The 19,890-nt window shown below is 37.2% G+C and overlaps 1 protein-coding gene across 2 annotated transcripts in view; it reads right to left on the bottom strand.

Moving 5' to 3' along the window:
- Nucleotides 1-2,185: 2,185 nt before the first annotated feature.
- LOC118831388 (cyclin-dependent kinase inhibitor 2A-like) overlaps nucleotides 2,186-19,890 on the bottom strand; it is a 31,369-nt gene continuing 13,664 nt past the window's right edge. Inside the window, exons 1-3 of one of the 2 annotated variants that reach the window (XM_036738710.1) lie at nucleotides 7,813-8,005; nucleotides 4,002-4,302; nucleotides 2,186-2,403 (exon numbers count right to left, since the gene is read on the bottom strand). In XM_036738710.1, the coding sequence (XP_036594605.1) occupies nucleotides 4,012-4,302; nucleotides 7,813-7,968 (447 nt within the window). In that variant the 5' untranslated portion in view covers nucleotides 7,969-8,005 and the 3' untranslated portion in view covers nucleotides 2,186-2,403; nucleotides 4,002-4,011. Of the gene's footprint in view, nucleotides 2,404-4,001; nucleotides 4,303-7,812; nucleotides 8,006-19,890 lie in introns of those variants that run through there. The other variant, XM_036738709.1, reaches the window with a different exon arrangement.

Raw genomic sequence — 19,890 nt, 5'->3', positions numbered from 1 at the left:
ACAACAAAGGGAAATCATAAAGGATTTAATAAGGTTAAAGTGTTTGCATTCCAACATGAGAAGATGATACTTGAAACTCATAAGAACTTTCTCATTATTAGGCCAGTTAGGAGTATAGATAGACGGAAGGCACAGGTCTGAGTTGCATATGAAGGGAAGATATCTAAAAAAAATTAAAGGGTGAGAAAAGAAATGTGCTGGGAGAAAAAGAAAGGGAGAGGTAGAATGGGGTAAATTATCTGTCATAAAGGAGGCAAAAAAAGTTTTTTACAGTGGAGGGGAAGAGGGAGGACCTTATTCTCATCAGAATTGGCTCAAAGAGGGAATAACACTCACTCAATTGGGTATAGAAATCTTTCTTACTCTACAGGAAAGTAGGAGGAGAAGGAGATAAGAGAAAAGGGGCTGGGGTGATAGAAGAGAGGGCAGATTGGGGAGGGAGTAGTCAAAAGCAAGACCCTTTTGAGGAGGGACAGGGTAAAAGGAGAGAGAACAGAATAAACAGGGGTGAAATAGAATGGAGAGAAATACAGTTAGCAATAGTAACTGTGAAAAAAAATTTCAAAGCAAGTTTCTCTGATGAAGGCCTCACTTCTCAAACATAGAGAACTGAGTCAAATTTATAAAAGTAAGAACTATTCCCGAATTGATAAATGATCAAAAGATATGAACAGTTTTCAGAGGAAGTAATCAAAGTTATCGATACCCATATGAAAAGACTCACTCTTGATTGGAGAAATGCAAATTAAAACAATGCTGAGGTACTACCTCATACGTATTAGATAGGCTAATAGGACAGAAAAGGAAAGAGAAATGTTGGGGGAGTTGTGGGAAAAATGAGACATTAATGTACTGTTAGCGGAGTTGTGAACTGATTCAACCATTCGGTAGAGCAATTTGGAACTATGCCCAAAGCACTATAAAACCATGCATACCCTTTGATCTAGCAATAGCACTACTAGGTCTGTATACCAAAAGAGATAAAAAACAAAAAGGAAAATGACCTGTATGTACAAAAAATATTTATAGCAGCTCTTTTCTGGCGGCAAAGAATTGCCAATTAAGGGGATGCCCATCATTGAGGAATGGCTGAACAAGTTGTGTTACGTGATTATGATGGAATACTATTGTACTATAAGAAAAGATGAGCAAGATACTCTCAGAAAAACTTGGAAAGACTTACATGAGCTGATGCAAAGTGCAATGTATTATGTACAAAGTAACAGCAATACTGAAAGATGGTCAGCTGTGAATGACTTTGCTACTCTCAGAAATACAGTGATCCAAGACAACTGTGAAGGGTTTATGATGAAAAATGCTATCTGCAGAGAAAGAAATGATGGTGTCTGAATACACATTGAGACATACTTTGTTTTTACCTTATTTTTCTTGAGCTTTTTTTGTCTTTCTTTCACAACATGACTAATATGGAAATGTTTCGCATGACTACACATGTATAACCTATGTTGAATTGCTTGCCTTCTCAATGAGGGGGGGTGAGGTGGGGAGAGAGGAAGAGAGAATTTGGAACTCCAAGTTTTAAAAAACTGTTAAAAAATTGATTTTACATGTAATTGGGGGAAAATAAAATACTAAATAAATTCTGACTGAGTAAAAATGAATGCAAAGAGAAGACTGATTTCTACGACTCTCTTTGTAAGAAAACCCTAACAAATAATTCATATTTAAGAGCCATGGAAATAATTTTAATGTTTACTATATAAATAAAACAACTAGATGGGTCTATCCACCGATAGGTCACTGGAACTGGAATTAAGAGGACCTGAGTTCAAATCCAGCCTCAGATACTTACTATCTATGTGATCCTGAACAAGTTACCTAACCTCTTTGCCTAGAAGGTGGTTTTGTGGATAGAGCACTGGTCTAGAGACAGGAAGACCTGAGTTCCAATTTGACTTCAGACACTTACTAGCTGTGTGACTGTGGGCAAGTCTCTAACCTCTGCTTGCCTTAATCCACTGGAGAAGGAAATGTAGCCACTTTACTATCTTTGCCAAGAAAACCATCTGGACTGTTGGTCCATCAAGTCATGAGGAGTAGGACATGACTCAACCACCACTACCACCACCACCACCACACACACACACACACACACACACACACAACATGAGCCCAGCCACAGCCTACTGAGCAGCTGCCAAAGTAAGAATGATAGAGACTGCTGTTTCAGGGCCTCAGAGAGAAGCAAGTTTATTAAAAAATTTGCCTTCAACAAATATGGAAATGCCAAACAAGATTTAGTTGAAGGCAAAGCAAGACACAATATAAGTAACTAAGCCTTCTGAAGTTGCTCCAGGGAAGAGGGAGGGCAGGAAGCCCTTTCTTGGGACTCTTCAGTTTACCAGCTGTCTAAGGAGCCAAGTTTATGGAGGACATCGAAATCTACAAAAGAAAAGAGCAGTTTAAGAAAACTCCACAGAACTAAAAGCCAAATGACATTCCTTTTGCCATCCCAGTTCTCATCCAAAATCTCAAAAGTTCTACAAAGAACTAGCTTTCATTTAATTCAAACAACCTCTTCTCACTGCTTGTCAGGAGCTAGTCAATCTTCTTTCAAAGGATCTTTCTACGGACTGTTTATATCAAGACTCCTCCCGCCCTTTCTGTATCCCTCCTCATACTTGGGCTTTCCTATTGATTATCACCAATTCATCTTGTATATATCTTATTTGTGCAAAGTTGTTTGAATATTGACTCCCTCATTAGACCGTGAGCTCCGCCAGGGCAGAGCTTTTTGCGTTTTGGCGGGGGAAGGGGGTAATCTCAGCGCTTAGCACGGTGCTTGGCTCAAAGTAGGTGCTTGTTGACCAACCCAGAGCAGTTCATAAACAAGTGGCATATGGCACGCTACTGCTTTGAAATTTGCCTCTCCTCGCCTACTCCCTCCTGTACAATAAGAGAACCCATGTTTCTAACAGAGCACAGCGTCCCTAACTGTAGGTCTTGACCTGGGGCAGCTCTGCGTCCCCCAGTTGAATAGGGGTTCCTCTGTGGGCTATCGATCTTTATAGATCCCCTTATCCCCACTATGAACTTTTCCACCGGTCATTGCGGGAAAACGGACAAAACCAAGAATGCTGATTTTGAAAGGCTGGGGGATAGCTCCAACTAGTTCTTTTCTTCTTGGCTTCACAAGTGGTGTAGGCTCTACTTACAGATCCCTTTCCACGATTTTGTGAGGAGCCCAGAATCTATCCGCGCACTCTCCATAGCTATGGAAGGAAGAGGCAAGGGAGGGAAAAATGGTTCTTGGAAAGCCTAGTATTTCTGCGGACTTGGAGTGGAGAGGGCGTGGGGTAGGAAATTTTCGGCGAGGACGTTAGTCTACCAAAGTAAAAGCGCTGCAATTTACAGTTTTAGAGCGCTGTCTGTCGGGCATGGAGAAGTTACTAGTAATCAGAAGTTACTAGAGCACCGTCACGAAGTCTTTCTCAAAGGCTGAATTTGAACCCAGGTCTTTTTGAAACAGGGTTTTCTATCCATTATGCCCCACAACCTCTAAAAATCATCCGTCACACGGAATAGGTTCCTAACATATTTATGAAATGGAATCGTATATATTTCTATTTTGGCTGCACTCAATTCTGAACACACCTGACCTCTAGCCACAGCAGCAACCTGCGTGCATACCACGGTAGCTACATTTTACTGTGGGTAGAGTGCTGGACCTGAAGTCAGGGAAACCTTTGTTCAAATCTGCCTTGAGACACAAGCTACGTGACCGTGGGTAGATCACTTAACTTCCCTCAGGCTGTTTTCTTATCTGTAAAACGGGGATAATTGCACCTACCTCCCAGGGTTTTTGTGAGAAACAAATGAGATATTTGTAAAGCGCTTTGCAAACCTTAAAGAGCTAAATAAATGGTAGTTATTATCCTTAACTTTGGTGGTCCTAGGGAAGGGAAAAAGCAGTGTCAGTCTTAACCAAAGAAGTTCCAGACACATTTACTATTTTTAATTTTTTTTTATTTTGGCCTCACCTGGAGGATCCTATTCTACATGCTGGATCGTGGATTTCAGTCCTCCCTTCACCACCTCGCGCAGATATGTAACCACGAGGTGGTGTCCCTGTTCCTCGGCTAGGTCCACGGGGAGGCGACCCAGCGAGTCCCTGACGTCCAACCGTGCTCCTGCCCGGTGAAGCAGCATCAGAGTGTCCAGGAAGCCCTCCCGGGCAGCGTCGTGGACTGGTAGAGCCAGGGTTGTCGGGTCTGGGGTGTTGGGGTCCGCTCCGTGCTGCAGCAGGAGCTCTGCCACGCGCACACTGCCCATCATCATGACCTAGAGGACAAATGGCAGGGTTGGACACATTAACAAAGCAGCTTGGGAAAATTCCAATCATAAAGCGCAAAACGTGAGGTTTATGTTCTATTTATCTCTGTATCCCCAGCAACTAGCACTGTCTTACGTACAAAAAGATGCTTTAGAAAAAAAAATTTTTTTAGGTCGAACTTAATTTAAAGATGGGATAAGGCTCACCAAGGTGAGAAAGTTGGGAGAAGTCAGTACTACAATAACAGAATGGGCAAAGAGGAAGTGAATTTAGCCATGGATGTATGCATTCATTTTTGCAGTACTTCAGACTAATAGAGCTGGAAATGTAGTTGCCTGAGGCGTTGTTTACAGCGCAGAACAAGGACACCAGCTGATTTTAATTTTGATTTGACAACACTCTTTGAGTTGCCCAGTAGATGAGATGATATAGATTAATTCCAATTAACCTTACTGAAGAAAGTACAGTTCCGTGAGATCAAAGGACCATGAAAGTGGCAAAGAACTGCTGCCAGGATCTCACCACACAGATCAGACTATTGGGTCCTTGAGGAATCTAGACTTATGTAAATTGAATTAAATTCAGTTTAAAAATTAGTGAAAAGAACCACTGATTTGTAGTCAGAGAATCTGCATTTGAATCCAGGCTCAGCTACTTACTATATATATGATCAAAGGTAATTCAAGTTACTTTCTAGGGCTGAAGTTTTCTGGTTAGTAAATGAGATCCCAGTCCTAGAGGACGTCTAAGTCCTTACCTGAAACTCTTTATCCCAAGGATGTTCAGCAATCCAGCCACTCAAAACGCTCTTAGGCCATGAAATAGATAAATGAGGCCAGAGCATATACAAGACTATTTGAAGAAATTTATTTTCTGATTGTCAAATAAATACATTATTGTATTATATGGAATTTTATTGTATTGTACTGATATGTGGGCAACTCCATTTAATTGGCTTTAATTATTTTTTCAAAGAAAAAATAAAATTGTCATGGCTCACATGTGAAGGTCTGTAGCTGTCAAATTCTTCTGTGGAACTTTCAAACAAAAATATAATGTCCCAGTAGTGATATTATGCATTTGTGTATATTTGTACAAGCGGCACGTGGTTTGGAAAACAAGGTGGCTATTATAATGGAGGGTGGATATTAAAACTAGCATTTTAAAAGTCTGAAATGCTAAAATTGAATTGATTTTTCATAAATAACATAGGCTAAAAGATGAATTTTGGGGTTTTGCTATATTTATGCAGCAGATGGCTGTTCAAGTTGTGAGCTCTGCCACAGTTCATGCCTTTAGTCCTGGTGGTATCTGATTTTAAAAAAGAAAATTTTGAAACTTAAAAAGAAACCTAGTTTAATTTAGCTTTTATTATTTAACCAGTTTGGCTTATCCCAGGAATACATCTATTTCATGGATAGCGGAAATGATTATGACGTAGTATGACTTGTAAACTTAAAAATAATTTCCAAAGAGAAGTGCTTTGAGTTATGGCAACATCAAGGAAATAAGTAAATAGCCACCCGAGGTGATAAATTTAAGGACAATACTCATGGATTCTAGTTTGATGAGTTCATTTACAAACCAGTTTAGTGGCTTTTAAACTTCAGCACTCATACATAGCTCACAAAACTAACAACAAACGACAACAAAAATTAAAAGATTTCGGGACTTGGAGTTGGACCAGATCTTAGGGACCATCAAAATCAACACCCTTATTACTTTAATTTGCCTATGTAAATACCAATTAAATCCCAAATGGTTTACAAAGTACACTAAAGGAGTTGAATATTCATTACAAATAGTAGTAAAGCTGTTGAAAGTATTCCTTTAAATATTCATTGGAAATAGTAAAGTTAATTGAGCATTTTCATTTAAATTTTCTTCAACAATCCTAGGTGGTAATCCAGGGGGACCAAATTAGATATTCGAGGGAAAACATGCTATGTTGCAATTACCATCGTTGTATCACCTCTCATTAAACTCTACATAAAATATTGGATGTCATAATTCAGTTCACCTCCTAAATAAGAAAGAAACAATGCAATATTTGGAGGAAGTGTTTTTTGAAAACCTCGAAGTGTTTAAAAACAACTCAAAAGATATTTGCTTTCACTAATTGTTTCTGACAACGTAGATAGCAGCCAACCCTAACCTGCCCAATCTCTTGTCTGAATCCAAAAAGCTAGCCACAAGGATAGTACCCAGGTTCTAGGCGCTTTCAAATTCTCATCCCTTTTTAAAAAGGCCATTTAAATATAGTCTTTTTGAAGATTGTATTTTAATTCATTATTTCAAAACATAAACCTAGCTATTTTCTGTCCTGCGCTTCCCTTGTTTTCAAAAGCAATTTTTCAAAGTTCTCAAAAATTATTTTTTCTAAAAGAAACACGCCATTTTGTTTCACTGACATACTTAAAATATTAAAATACATACACATTTTAAAATCCAACATTTACTAGCACAATAATTTATAAGCGGGAATTAACAACCATAAAGTACTTTTGTAGACAGCAGTTTCTATCTTAAAGGTGAAGCGTTTATTGCTTTGAGGTCACATTTTGAAAAGGAACGAATATAACCATAGCATTTTATTTGCCCCTCCCCCAATATCTGATTATTCATCCACCTCGAAACCAAAATATCTTCACCCCCCACCCCACTCCTTAGATCCACAATAAGCTAGGCATTGTTAGTTTTCTCCACCATGAACTACATTTTTATGTTCTGTAGATGTTTTGGAGGCAGGAAAAAGAACTTTCATTTGTGAGTGGAATCTTTGGTTTTTCGTTTTTGTTCTCTGTTTTCTTGGGCAGAGGTCGAAATAATTTCACACGAAATTAGTAAACTCTGAACTAGAATAATCCCGGGATCCTGAAAGGGTAACAATTTATCTCTTTCGGGAGATAGTAGTGGAAGCAATTAAATGCTTTTGTAGACTGGACATAGCCTTAATTGTACACGCAGGCACACAGGCACACACAGGCACACACACACACACACACAATTATTACTTTGCAGGTCACATTTTGAAAAAGAAAGTGTTTTCTCTGCCCCTCGCCAGTATCTGATCACTTACCAGTCATCCATCTTGCAACTAAAGTATCTTTATCCTGTCCCACCCCACACCTCAGATCCACAATAAATTAGGATAAGATAACTTTTATATTTACCATTGTTAATTTTCTCCCCTATGAACTGTATTTTGAAAAGCTGTAGATGGAAAAGATGGCTCATTTGTATACATATGCACGAATTATTCCACCCATTTCATCATCTGGAATCTTTAACTATGTAGTTCATTATTTAGAAACATACACCACTGCGAATGCATTTTTTAAAAATTACTATTTCTTTTAACTTACACCCCACCCCCGAGAATAATCTGAATCAATACTTCATTCTTTAAAGCCTATGATGAATTCCCTTTTATAGGGAGCTCGGTAAAACTCCTTCCCCCCTTTCCTCCTCGCTCCCTTCCTCCACCCCCATTCTCGAACACTTCCTTTTCTCTCTACCTGAATGGCGCTGCGACCGAAGCGGTTCACGACATTGGGGTCAGTGCCTGATTCAAGAAGCTCCCTTACTATCTCAGTCTGACCTCTAGCAGCAGCTTCTGTTAGGCTCTCTACAGACAGATTCATACTTTTCTCTGGACTGTGCCTTCTGTGCATCCCGGTTTCTTTGCAGTATACTGCACCCTCACAACTCCCTCCGAATTAAATACCGCCCGATTTTTCTCTCCCTCCAATTCCCCCTCCTCCCCCACCCCCGTTAACTCCCCAACCCCTCCTTCCTTCTTAACAGCCCCTTCTGATTTGAGGAACACAGCAACTCTTTCACCATTATTTTTTTCTGGACCTCCGGTCCTAAAGGGGGGAGGGGCAGACCCGGGCTAGGCGGAGCGAAGCAGGGAGGAGGGAGGGGGGTGAGTCAGAATTGGGAGGGTGGAGATGGGGAAATTTGCCCAAAATGTAGGGCTTTGTTACTTAGGTCACTAACTTTTCTTAACTACTGGGTTTATGTAGAAGCCAGCTGTATCGATAGCTTAGGAAATCACACTCTTCAACCTCTTTCTATTCTAAGGGTAAAATCCTACCTTGACGACTAACTATGGAGGAACTTGGCAATGAGCAGGGTGAGTGGACCGCGTGACGGGAAGTGAGAAGCATAAAGAGAATAACCGTTCCCCTTCGACACCCCCCTTCTCCACTGCTTTCTATACAGAAAAATGCTTGGGCTCTGTGACTGTAACAGAACCTAATACCAACTGAGCGCAGCTCAGAGACAGTTATAACTGAATGGCGATAGTTTAGGTTCTCTATGTACTGCTGTATCAGTTTTATTACTTCGGCAGCACCTACTTTCCAATTAAATGGGAGTGCAATGTGATGTAGTGACCACAGCTTTGATTTTGGAGTCAGAAGACATGGATTTGAATCCTGGCTTTGCTACTTAATAATTGTGAGTTTAACTTTTCTAAGCATCAGTGCCCCCACCTGAAAGATGGGGCTTTATGGTCCTTTTCCCAGCACTAAATCTTATGACCCTGTACAGACTTGAGGACATGATATACATATAAACAGACACATACATATACATGTGTACACACATGCAGATATCTGGAAGGAACTGGGGCTATTTAACTTCATGAAAAGAAGATTTAAGAGGCACATAACAATCTTAAAGTTTTTGAGAAGTTCTTATGTGGGAGATGGATTAGACTTTATTTGCCTGAACCCAGAGGGCAGAACTGCAAGCAGTGGGGTCAAAGGAAGGTCCAGAGAATCAGTTTTAAATTTGATATAAGCAAAAACTTCATAATATTCAGTGCTGTCCCAAAGTGAAATAAGTTGCCTTGGGAGTTAGGGGATCCCCTCAGTATTTATCTTTCATTCATCAAGTATTTGTTAAGATTACTATCGTAGGCATTGGGAAACACAAAGATTTTTTTAATGTGCTAGCCCTCAAAGAGCTTACACATTGATGGAGAGAGACATCATAGATGTATAGAGATAAATCAATATAAATACATAAAAATAAATACAGAGTAATTTCAGAGAGGGCACTAACAAATAGTGGGGGTATCTGTAAACATATTGTGTAGGAGGTGGCATGTATATACTTCCCTCTCCTCCCCAGCAAAGAGAGTATACCAGAGAGTATGGTGTAGCCTAAGCAAATAAGTATTATTAGAATTGGATGTTCATGGAAAACCAGGTGAGAGGATAGAAATGCTGTACAAATGTAGTATTATTCCACCTGCAGGGGAATTGCAGTTACCCTGGAAAGCATCCCTAGGTAACAACTATGATTGCATTTGTGTTCAGTCTAGACTGAAACAGAGCTCGTAAAGTAAGACAGGAACTACTCTTGGGACAGGGTGGAGCATGAAAAATAGATATGGAAAGAAGAAATTGTCCTAGGACCTTAGTGGCCAATCCATGCATGAAAGGAATCCTTACTATAACATACCAGGAATATTATCCTACTGTCTTTGTTTGAAGACCTCTAAGGAGGAAACTTCCATTGCTTGAGAATGTTCAATGCACCTTTCCTTTGCATCAAGCTTTAATTTTCTCTTTCGGACTTTCACTCCTAGTTTTACCCTGTGGGGCCAAAGAAGTCAAGTCTAATCCTTTCTTCAAGTAAGACTTAATCCTTCAATTGATCCTCATATGTCACAGACTCAAGTCCCTTCACCATCCTGGCTGTTTTCCTCTGGGCATTTTCCAAGATTGAATATAATACTAGAAATGAGGTCTGAAGAGGGCAGAATATAGTGGAACCACTATTTACCTACTGCTGGTAGGTATGCCCTTCATAATGCTGCTCAAGACTGCATTAGCCTTTTTTTTTGGTGGGGGGTGGGGGAATGCCACACCATGGTTACTGATTCAGATGGAGCCTGCAGATTGCTAGCTATTACTCCTAATGTTGTGTCATCTGCAAATTTGATAAGCATACCATCTATATACTTTTATCCAAAATATTGATAAAAATGCAAGCAGTAGAGGACCAAGTACAAATACATAGACATGACTCTATCAGAGAACTCCTGCCATACTAATATTGTATCTTTAACAACTACTCTCCAATGGGATCCGAATCCATATGTCTGTATTATTGTATAATGCATAACTTTCCATGTTATCCAAAAATGGTATGAGATACTTTATTAAAAGTGTTGCCAACACTAATTCATTGTTGGTGGAATTGTGAATTGATCCAGTCATTTTGGAGAGCAATCTGAAATTATGCCCAAAGAGTTATAAATCTATCTATACACTTTGATCCAGCAATACCACTACTTGGTCTACTTCTGAAGATAATTAGGGGAAAAGAAAAAGAACCTATATGCCCTAAAATATTTATAGCAGATCTTTTTGTGGTGGCAAAGAACTGGAAGTTGCAGGGATGCCCATCAATTGAGGAGTGGCTGAACAAGTTGTGGTATATGATTGTGATGGAATACTTCTGTGCTATAAGAAATGATGAGCTCAATGATTTTAGAGAAACACAGAAAGACTTGCACAAAATAATGAAGAGCAAAATGAGCAGAACCAAGAGAACATTATATACAGTAACAGCAATGGTATTTTAAGAATGACTTTGAACAGATAAGTTATTTTGACTATTATAAATATCCAAATTAACTATAAAAGACATACGAAGAAAGATGCTATCTGCATCCAAAGAAAGAACTTTTAAATAGGTGTATAGAATAATTTTACATATAAATATATATCTATTTGTATCTAATGGTAGCCATGGGGGGAGGAGAAAAAAGAAATTTACATGATAATTTTGTTGTATATTTGAAAGGAATAGCAAGTTGTGCATAGTAGATTTTCAGTTTCATGTGCAATTGTCTTTTTTGTTATACTATGTTAGGGAAATAAGTGCTTGTTTTATTCCATAAATTAAAAACAAAATTTGATAATGAAAAAAGTTTTGCTAAAATTCTAAGCAAACCATATCCACTGCAATCCCCTCTATCTACTAGTTTAGTGATCCTGTTAGAAATGTAAATGAGGTTAGACAGGCACAAACCTATTCTAAATGAAGTCATGTGTGGCTCTTTGCAAACACTGCGCCTATTTCTAGTTGTTCACCAACCATCTCTTTAATGATCCTTTCTAGAATGAGGCAGCTAGATGGCATAGTGGATGAAGCACCGGATCCTGAGCTGGGAAGACCTGAATTCAAATGTAGCCTCTGTTACTTACTAGCTATGTGGCCCTGGGTAAGTAACAACCTCTCAGCTTCAGTTTCCTTATTCGTAAAATGGGAATAATAGTAGCACCTACCAGCCAGGGCTGTTAGGAGGCTAAAATGCAATAATATTGTAAAGCACTCTCCAAACCTTAAAGCTCTCTATGAATGTTAGCTATTAGTCATTTTCCCAAGAATCAAAGCCAAAGTCACTAGTCTCACAGAGTTGACAGACTCTATTCTCATCCTTTTTGAAAAATTAGGATATTTTTTATTTAGGATATTAGGATTCAATTAATGTGGGACTACTAATTTTGTATAATTTTTCAAATATTAGTGACAGTGGTTCAACAATCATTTCTGACAGTTCTTTCATGACCAGAAGATGTGGATGCTCTCTCACTCCTTACTTACTTTCTAACTCCTCACTCAGTTTCTCACTTACTCTCTTACTTACTCCTTGGGTATCAATTCCATGTTAGTCATTTTTGTTCTGTTATTTCCAGTGTAAAGGTCATTCTCCTTAGCAGAGAAAACAAAAACAAAATAAGGGTCGAGTATTTCTATTATAAAGATACTATCCCTTCCTTGATTTTCCATCTTCTAATAGAGGTTTTTTGAAATCTTGTTCTTAGATTCCTTCATCAGTCTAAGGTCATTATGAGCGTTTCAAAAGCATTCATGATAATCTTTTTACAAGACTGTGTCATGCTCTTATATTCATCTTTTGTTACTTGGCCTTCCATAAATTGTACATTTCTCTTTTTAATCTAAGTAAGCTAGTAAGTTTACTGTTAATCACACTGGTCTCCTTGGACAGATACCATTTTTTTCTCTAACTTGTAATTGTTTCCCTTTGTGCCTTCAGAATTTCATTCTTGGGGTGCCTTTCCCTATGTAATCTCTGGCATCATACCCATTTTTCCTATAAACCTTTTGAAATATGCCTTATCAAAATCCAGGGTACATGTTAACTATGCTTAGATTCCTTTCCTTGTCTATTGACTCTAGAATGGAGTGGTCATTCCCCCCACCTAAGACTTCAATCATTTCCATCCTAGCAACCAATTCGTTCCTCTCAATGAGAATCAGATGCAGAATAAAATTTTCCCTTTTTAGTTTCTCCATATTTTGGAAGACGAAACTGCCACTACAGCAAATCAAGAAACTATTAGCTGTTCTACTTTTAGTGGAGAGAGCTCCAGCAGACATCTGGGTAAAGACTCCATGCTTACCATATTATACCCGTGTGCAGGCTTTTCCAACCTTCTTATTTATTCTTTCTACATAAGTGATCTGTTGCATATTCCAATGACAAAATCACTTCTATTTATCCCTCATTTATCCTTCAGCCAAATTTTCTTCATTATGCTTTGTCTTCCAGTGATTGTCTTTGGATTTGTGTACCACATTAAAGGGAGAAGGGAATTTTATGGTACAAAGATAGGATATCTGAAAAGAGGCACAGGTCTATGAAATGTTGTTTTTTTTTACAGAAAGGTGAACATATCCTCCACCATATGTCTCTAGGAGTTGTGGGCCTGGGAAAGGGATTGCAGGGAAAGAAGGAGATCCTTTAGCCTTCTAACTTCCCTTTATTCTCTCTTCATTCTGCCTTCCCTTAATAACTCCCCCACCCCTTTCCTTGTCTTTTTGTACATATTAATTTCTTTGGACTGGAAAAACTAAAACTCTGTATATATTCAAACTTAAGGAGAAACTACATATTGATAAAACAGTATACAATAGCGGGAAGACCAATGGTTTGATAGTTACGGAAGTTTACTGCTAAACCTTAACTGTCACAGAATTTCCAAGTTGGGAAGGATGTTAGACACTATTTAATCCAACTCATACCTGAGCAACAACCCCTTCTACAAAGTTAAGGAAAAGTAGTAATCAAGAGTTTTATATAAAGATATATAGTTCAAGGGAAACCCATTATTTTCCAAGGTACTCAATTACACTTTTGGATAAATGTAATTGTTTGGAAGTTTTCCCTTATATCAGTCCTTAATCTGCCATTATTTAAGTTCCACCCATTGCTCTTAGTTCTATCCTCTGTGGCCAAGAAGAGAATACATTTATTCATTCTTCTACAACAATCCTTGAAATGCTCAAAGGCAGGAATCACATCCTTCCTTAAGTTATTTGGGAAGCTACTTGAGAATTTCTTAACTATCTAAGGTATTTCTGGGGAAAAGTGGGATAAAGGAGGTCCATTCTGTTGCTAGTTACCCATTTGAGTTCAATAGGAAAGAAATTTGAAATTAATTACCAAAGACTTTTGAAGCACAGACAGTTTTAGGAATGATTATACCACATGTAGCCTATGGGGCTGGTCACCCCTCTCTGTTACTGACTCTTTTCCTTAATAATTCTCATCCTGCATTCTAAGTCAATCAAGACATATGTTCTCTTATTTCCTAAAAAATTACAAGTATATTAATCAATTAGCTCTGAGTTGCCACACTATACATAAACTGGGGAAACATTTTTCCCCATATGCTTTTGTTCCTCCTTCCCTCTGCTCTATCCCCTCCTAAATCCTTGGTTTCATTTGTTTTGTTGTTTAGCTGTTTTCAGTCATGTTCTACTCTTTGTGACCCTATTTGGGGTTTTCTTGGTAGAGATACTAGAGTGGTTTGCCATTTTCATCTCCAACTTATTTTACAGATGAGGAAACTGAGGCAAACAAGGGTAAGTGACTTGCTCAGGGTCACACAGCTAGTGTCTGAAGGCCACATTTGAACTCATCCACTGTGCCACCTTGCTGCCCCTCTTGATAGACTTAAACTATTTATGATAGTAGCAAATAATAAAACAAATGCATAGTAACAATGTAGCACAATGAATAAAGTATGTAACCAGAATTACCTTGTGTTCTTCGTGAACAAGAGGAAGAAACTTTGAATAGAGTAACTCTCACCAAAGCTTTTTAAACTCTTCCTCGCAAAGTTAAGAAGCACAGTACTCAGGAAGGTGTTCCATCTCTAAAGAATGTTCTTCCAGATTTCTTTTTCAGAGGATAAGGGTTAAATTAAGTTATCCCAAAATGTCCCTTCAGACACTTTTCTCCTTGACTGTTACCTGCTTCATTCTCTCAGAAAGGAACTTCTTAGTCCTTTCTCTGTGTGCCCCACACAGATCTCCTTTGTCCTTGACAGTTAATTCTCTCCAAATAACAGTTAAATTGTGTATTTAAAGATGTTATGCTCTTGATGATGGTATTAGAGAAGTATTTATTATATTACCAACAAAATAGCACTTAAGAAAACCCAGAACTGTTCATAATATTGAACAATTTGATCACAACTTTCCTCCTTGATCATTTGCTGCCAGCTGAGAAATACTTCTAGAAAAAGATAGTGATGTCAAAATGATGTTATATAAACACAGGTTTAGGAAATGTCATCGAAAACCTCCAGAGCTGAATCAGATTTAATTATTGAAAAGATTTACTTTTAGACTTGAAGTATAGTTCATGGAACTCAGAAAAATAGCTTATTTTAAATAGATGTCACTGATGAAAAGATATATCTTTATATTAAAAAGAATCCTAGTTGTTCAAATATTGCTTCTCCTTGAGGATTTCTCATGTCTAGCAATGCTTGATACAAGGAAGGTGGTTTGGGGGAGGGAATAGTATCCGAATATAAATATGCATTTGTTACACTAAACATGCACATGCCACAGCTAATGAAGAATTGTTTACCAGCCTAGAGAGCATCTGTTAATGATGTACAAAGTGCATTTTCAATTTCCTTCTTAGTGTCATATCACAAATATTCCCTTTGATAAATGATAAAACAAGAATAGGGTCCCATTTTATCTTTCAGTCATGTTAGATATGTCTATTACAAGGCTCCCCATGATTCTTCTCCCTCCAGAGCCACCACTTTTCATCAGAATAATGTTTAAAGGTTGTTAGTTGTAGTTTCCACTTATAAAATTTCTTCTTCCACTGTTGTCATTTACTTACTATATAATTGTGGAAAAGCCAATTAACTTTTCTTGGTCTCAGTTTTTTTCTGCTCTAAAAATGTGAAGAAAATGATACTACCTATCTCTATTTACCAAGGTTATTGTGAGAGTAAATAGAGGTATACCTCAATTTATAAAATATATGTTTGTTCCTGAAATCGGTGTTAAATTTAATTTTAATACACATGAAAAATACTACCTAAAATAATGCTACAGTAAATTTTGTTAAGAGATAAAGCATTTTCCAAAGTTTCCATTTTTGTATATTAGATTTTCTTAGAATGAGGTATATATGTGTGTCTCTGTATAATATTTGAATCCTTTGAGATCTAGAGAGGAAAAGACATAGATAGCTTTAATAATTGGCAAGTTTTCCTTATATCAAGCCAGAATCTTCCTCTATGTCATTTGCATTCATTATTCTTGGTTCTGCTCTCTGGGGCTAAGCAGAATAAGTTTGATCCTTCTTCTGCATGAAAGACCTTCAAATACTTGAAGAGAGCTGTCATGACTCTTAAAAGCATCCTCTTCTCCATGCTAATCCCTTCCACTTGTTTCAAATGATCTTCTTATGGTATGATTTCAAAGTCGTTCACTGCACAGTTGTCCTCTTGATAGAAGGATGATATTCTCTAGGTTATCAATGCTGTTACTAAAATATTGTGTCCAGAGTTGAATGAAATTTTCCAGATATGATCTTACCAGGGCAGAATGTAGTAGAACTACGACTTGGTAAAAATCAGTAGAACTAATACTGGGGTGCAGGTAAGACCATGCCAACATTTTCTATCCTCTATCAGGAGTTCTAAGAACAGTTTCTACTACACAAGTATCACATAATTTCAAGTTACTTTCTTTGAGTAGCATAAGAATGCAGGTTGTTTTTAACCTGCCACATTAGCTACTAGGCTCATATTGAACTTAAAGTGACTAAAAACTTGAGATTTTTTTTGAGATGCATGGCTATAGCCATATTTCTTCCATTCTGTACTGATGGAGTTGACTTTTTTTGGATGCAAGAGTTAATTTTTAAATTTGCCCCTATTAAATTTTATCTTGTTAGAATTGGCTCAAAATTCTACCTGTCAAGATCTTTTTGGGATCCTGACTTTTTCATCTAATAGGTTGGCTGTTAATGATGGCTTTGTGTCACATAAGAATCTTATAAGAATATCATCTGTATCTTCAACCAAATATTTGATAATAATGATCAACTGCACAGGTACTCCACTAGGGTCCTTCACACATGATGAGAAATCCAGAGATTTTCCTTTGGATGTAGACATTGAACTAGTTCCAAATTCATCTAAATTTATCTTAATTTTGTTCACATGTCTCTATCAGGAGATTTTGTCAAATGCTTTGCAAATAAAGGTAAAGTATAGCTTTAGCATTGAATGAATGAATGAAAAAATTTGCTAAATGCCTAAATGCTTATAATGTTCTAGGCATTGTGATAATCACTGAAGACACAAAAAAATCAGAGATTAATCCCTACTTGTAAGAGGTTCACATTCTAATATAAAGATGCAACATGTATAGGACAGTTGTGGCTAGGGAAGGATATTTTATTTGGACAATCACAGAAATGGTGAGTGGAGCCAAAGGACAGTCAGTTGACTGCTGAGCTAGGTACTCTCTTAATATCAGCCCCATGCAGGGTATTAACTTCACATCAATCATTTTTGTTCTGTTCTTTCCAGTCCAAAGATAATTCTCCTTGAGAGGAACACACACACACACACACACACACACACACACACACACACAAACACACACACAGTAAGACTTGAACAGCCCTGTCTCTTACCATCATCTCATCCATTCTCTTCTTTGAGCCTCTTCTTTTCTCTTAAAAGCTTAAAATCCTTTTTTCTTGTCATTAAGTTTCTTGAACAGCCTATCCTCAGCTCATTCTGAGCATTAGCACTTCTGATACAATTCTTACAGCACTCTTACTGTATCACTTACTTCATACCCATATACAATTCTTGCTTTTAACGTTATCTTCCTTTATCTACCTTGTTTCCTTCATGTACATGTTTTTTTAAAAATCTAAGTTGTTTAATTAGTTCTCTTTATATCCATATTAGTTTTAAAAAACACTGTTCTCTAATGTAGCGTAATCAAATAAGAGTATTGGCTTCAGAAATAAAGGTGCAAATACCAACCCTGAGGCTTACTACTTGTGCAATCTTGAAAAAATCCCTTACATTCTGAGAGCCTCATATGTAAAATGAGGGCTTTGTATCAGATGGCCTCTGAGGACCCTTCTGGCTTTAGAGCCAAGATTCTGTTGATCTTCTCTCAAATTTTTTCATCCTTATGTCCTTATTTCTTTATTGAGAAATTCCTATTCTTTTGTGATATGACTTCTAGAGAATTTTAGTCCATGGCATTTTACCTGTACTTTTTTGAACTCTTTGAAATCTGATGTCCTAAATATTAGAATGCATGTAAGACCATGCCAAGATTTTTTGTCCTCTATAAAGATGTCTAAGAACAGTTTCTAATGCACAAAGATCCCATCATTTCAAGTTCAATAACCAGTGTCATGGTTAGATATAGAATATTATTTCTAATGGTCACTCATTTCCTGTACCTTTTTAAAAAAGTGAAATTACTTTTTTTGCAAAGAGGAAAAAGAGAAGGGAGGAGGGGGAAAGAAAGAGAAGCAGAGGGAGAGGAAGAGGGAGAGGGGCATTTTACGGGCTAAGTTTCCAAGTTTAATGCTGAAGAAGCTGTTTCCTCTTAGGCACGTTATCAGTTATCAGACTATGCAGTATAAGTAAAGTGTCATATTAATTTGTAAATTTGGTTGCAAGTGGATGATCTGAACAGCAAGGCCTTCAGAAAGCTGGGTTAAATCCCACCTAATTAGCACAGTGGAATTGTGTTAAACAAATCTTCTGGTGACTTACCTGCTAAGGGCTGGGGATTAAAAAAGTGAAACAAATAAAATTTCTTGTCCTCAAGGAGCTTATAACAGGACAGACAACATGCACATAAATAAGCATATAAAAAAGTCTAATCAGTGTAGGTACAAGATAACCTTAGAGGGAAAGGCACTAGCAGGAAGCAGAACAGGGAGGAGTGCAATAAGAAAGACTTCCCATAGAAGAAGATGGTGCTAAAGTTATATCTTGAAGAAAACTTTGAATTTCGAGAAGTGAGACAGAGAAAGCATTCCAGAGATGATGGACAGCTAGTTAAAAGGCACAGAGATGTGAGATGGAGCCTAATGTGTGAGGAACGGTAAAAAGGCCTGCATGGCTGGATCACAAAATGATTTGGGGAGAAGTAACCTGTAAAAACACTGGAAAGATAGGAAATTTCAGGTTGTAAAGAAATTTAAACATCAACTAGAAGAGAGAAAACTTTGATTTGAGAATTAATAGGGAGTCACTGGAGTTTATTGAGTAGGGCAGTGACATGGTCATACATATGCTTTATTTTTTCACATTTATTTATTTTACTTTTAATTTATGGAACAAAAGCATTTTTATAACATAGTATAATTAAAAAGATATTTGCATATTAAACTGTAAATCTATTATGTACAACTTGCTATTCCTTTTAAATATACAAAAGTTATCAGGTAAATTTCTTTTTTTTTCTTTTTTCTTGCCTCCCCCCTTTCCTGCCTTAGAGATAGCTACCATTAGACACAAATAAATATATATCTAAAATTGGAAAACTATTAACATAATTGATCATATCAATAATAAATTTTTTAAATCATGTGGTCATATCAATAGATGCAGAAAAAGTTTTTGATAAAGTACAACACTCATTTTTATTAAAAACACTTGAAAGTATTGGAATGAATGGATTTTTCCTTAAATTGGTAAAAAAATTAATTAAAACCATAAGCAAGCATTATTTATACTGGAGATAAGCTAGAAGCCTTCCTAGTAAGATCAGGTGCGAAACAAAGATGCTCATTGTCACCAGTATTATTCAGTAATGTACTGGAAATCCTAGCAATAGCAATAAGAGAAGGAAAGGAAATAGAAGGAATGAGAATAGGGAATGAGGTAATAAAACTATGTCTTTTGCAGATGATTTGATTATAAACTTGGAAAATCCCAAAGACACAACTAAAAAGTTAGCTGAAACAATAATTTTAGTAAGGATAGAAAGTATATATATATATATATATATATATACACATATATGTATACACACATATAAGGATGTAGCAGGATAGAAAGTAAATGCACATAAATCATCAGCATTCCTATACATTACAAACAAAAAATAGTAAAATATACCCAATTTAAAAGAACTCTAGACCTCTAGACAGTATAAAATGCCTGGGAGTACACCTGCCAAAACAGACCCAGGAATCATGTAAACAAAATCACAAAAAATTTATTCAAATAAAATCAGATTTA

Source organism: Trichosurus vulpecula, chromosome 9, assembly GCF_011100635.1.
Source record: "Trichosurus vulpecula isolate mTriVul1 chromosome 9, mTriVul1.pri, whole genome shotgun sequence".
In the NCBI taxonomy this organism is placed as follows: Eukaryota; Metazoa; Chordata; class Mammalia; order Diprotodontia; family Phalangeridae; genus Trichosurus; species Trichosurus vulpecula.
The sequence above is the reverse complement of the archived record's forward strand: the minus strand, read 5'-3'. Positions and strand labels throughout refer to the sequence as shown.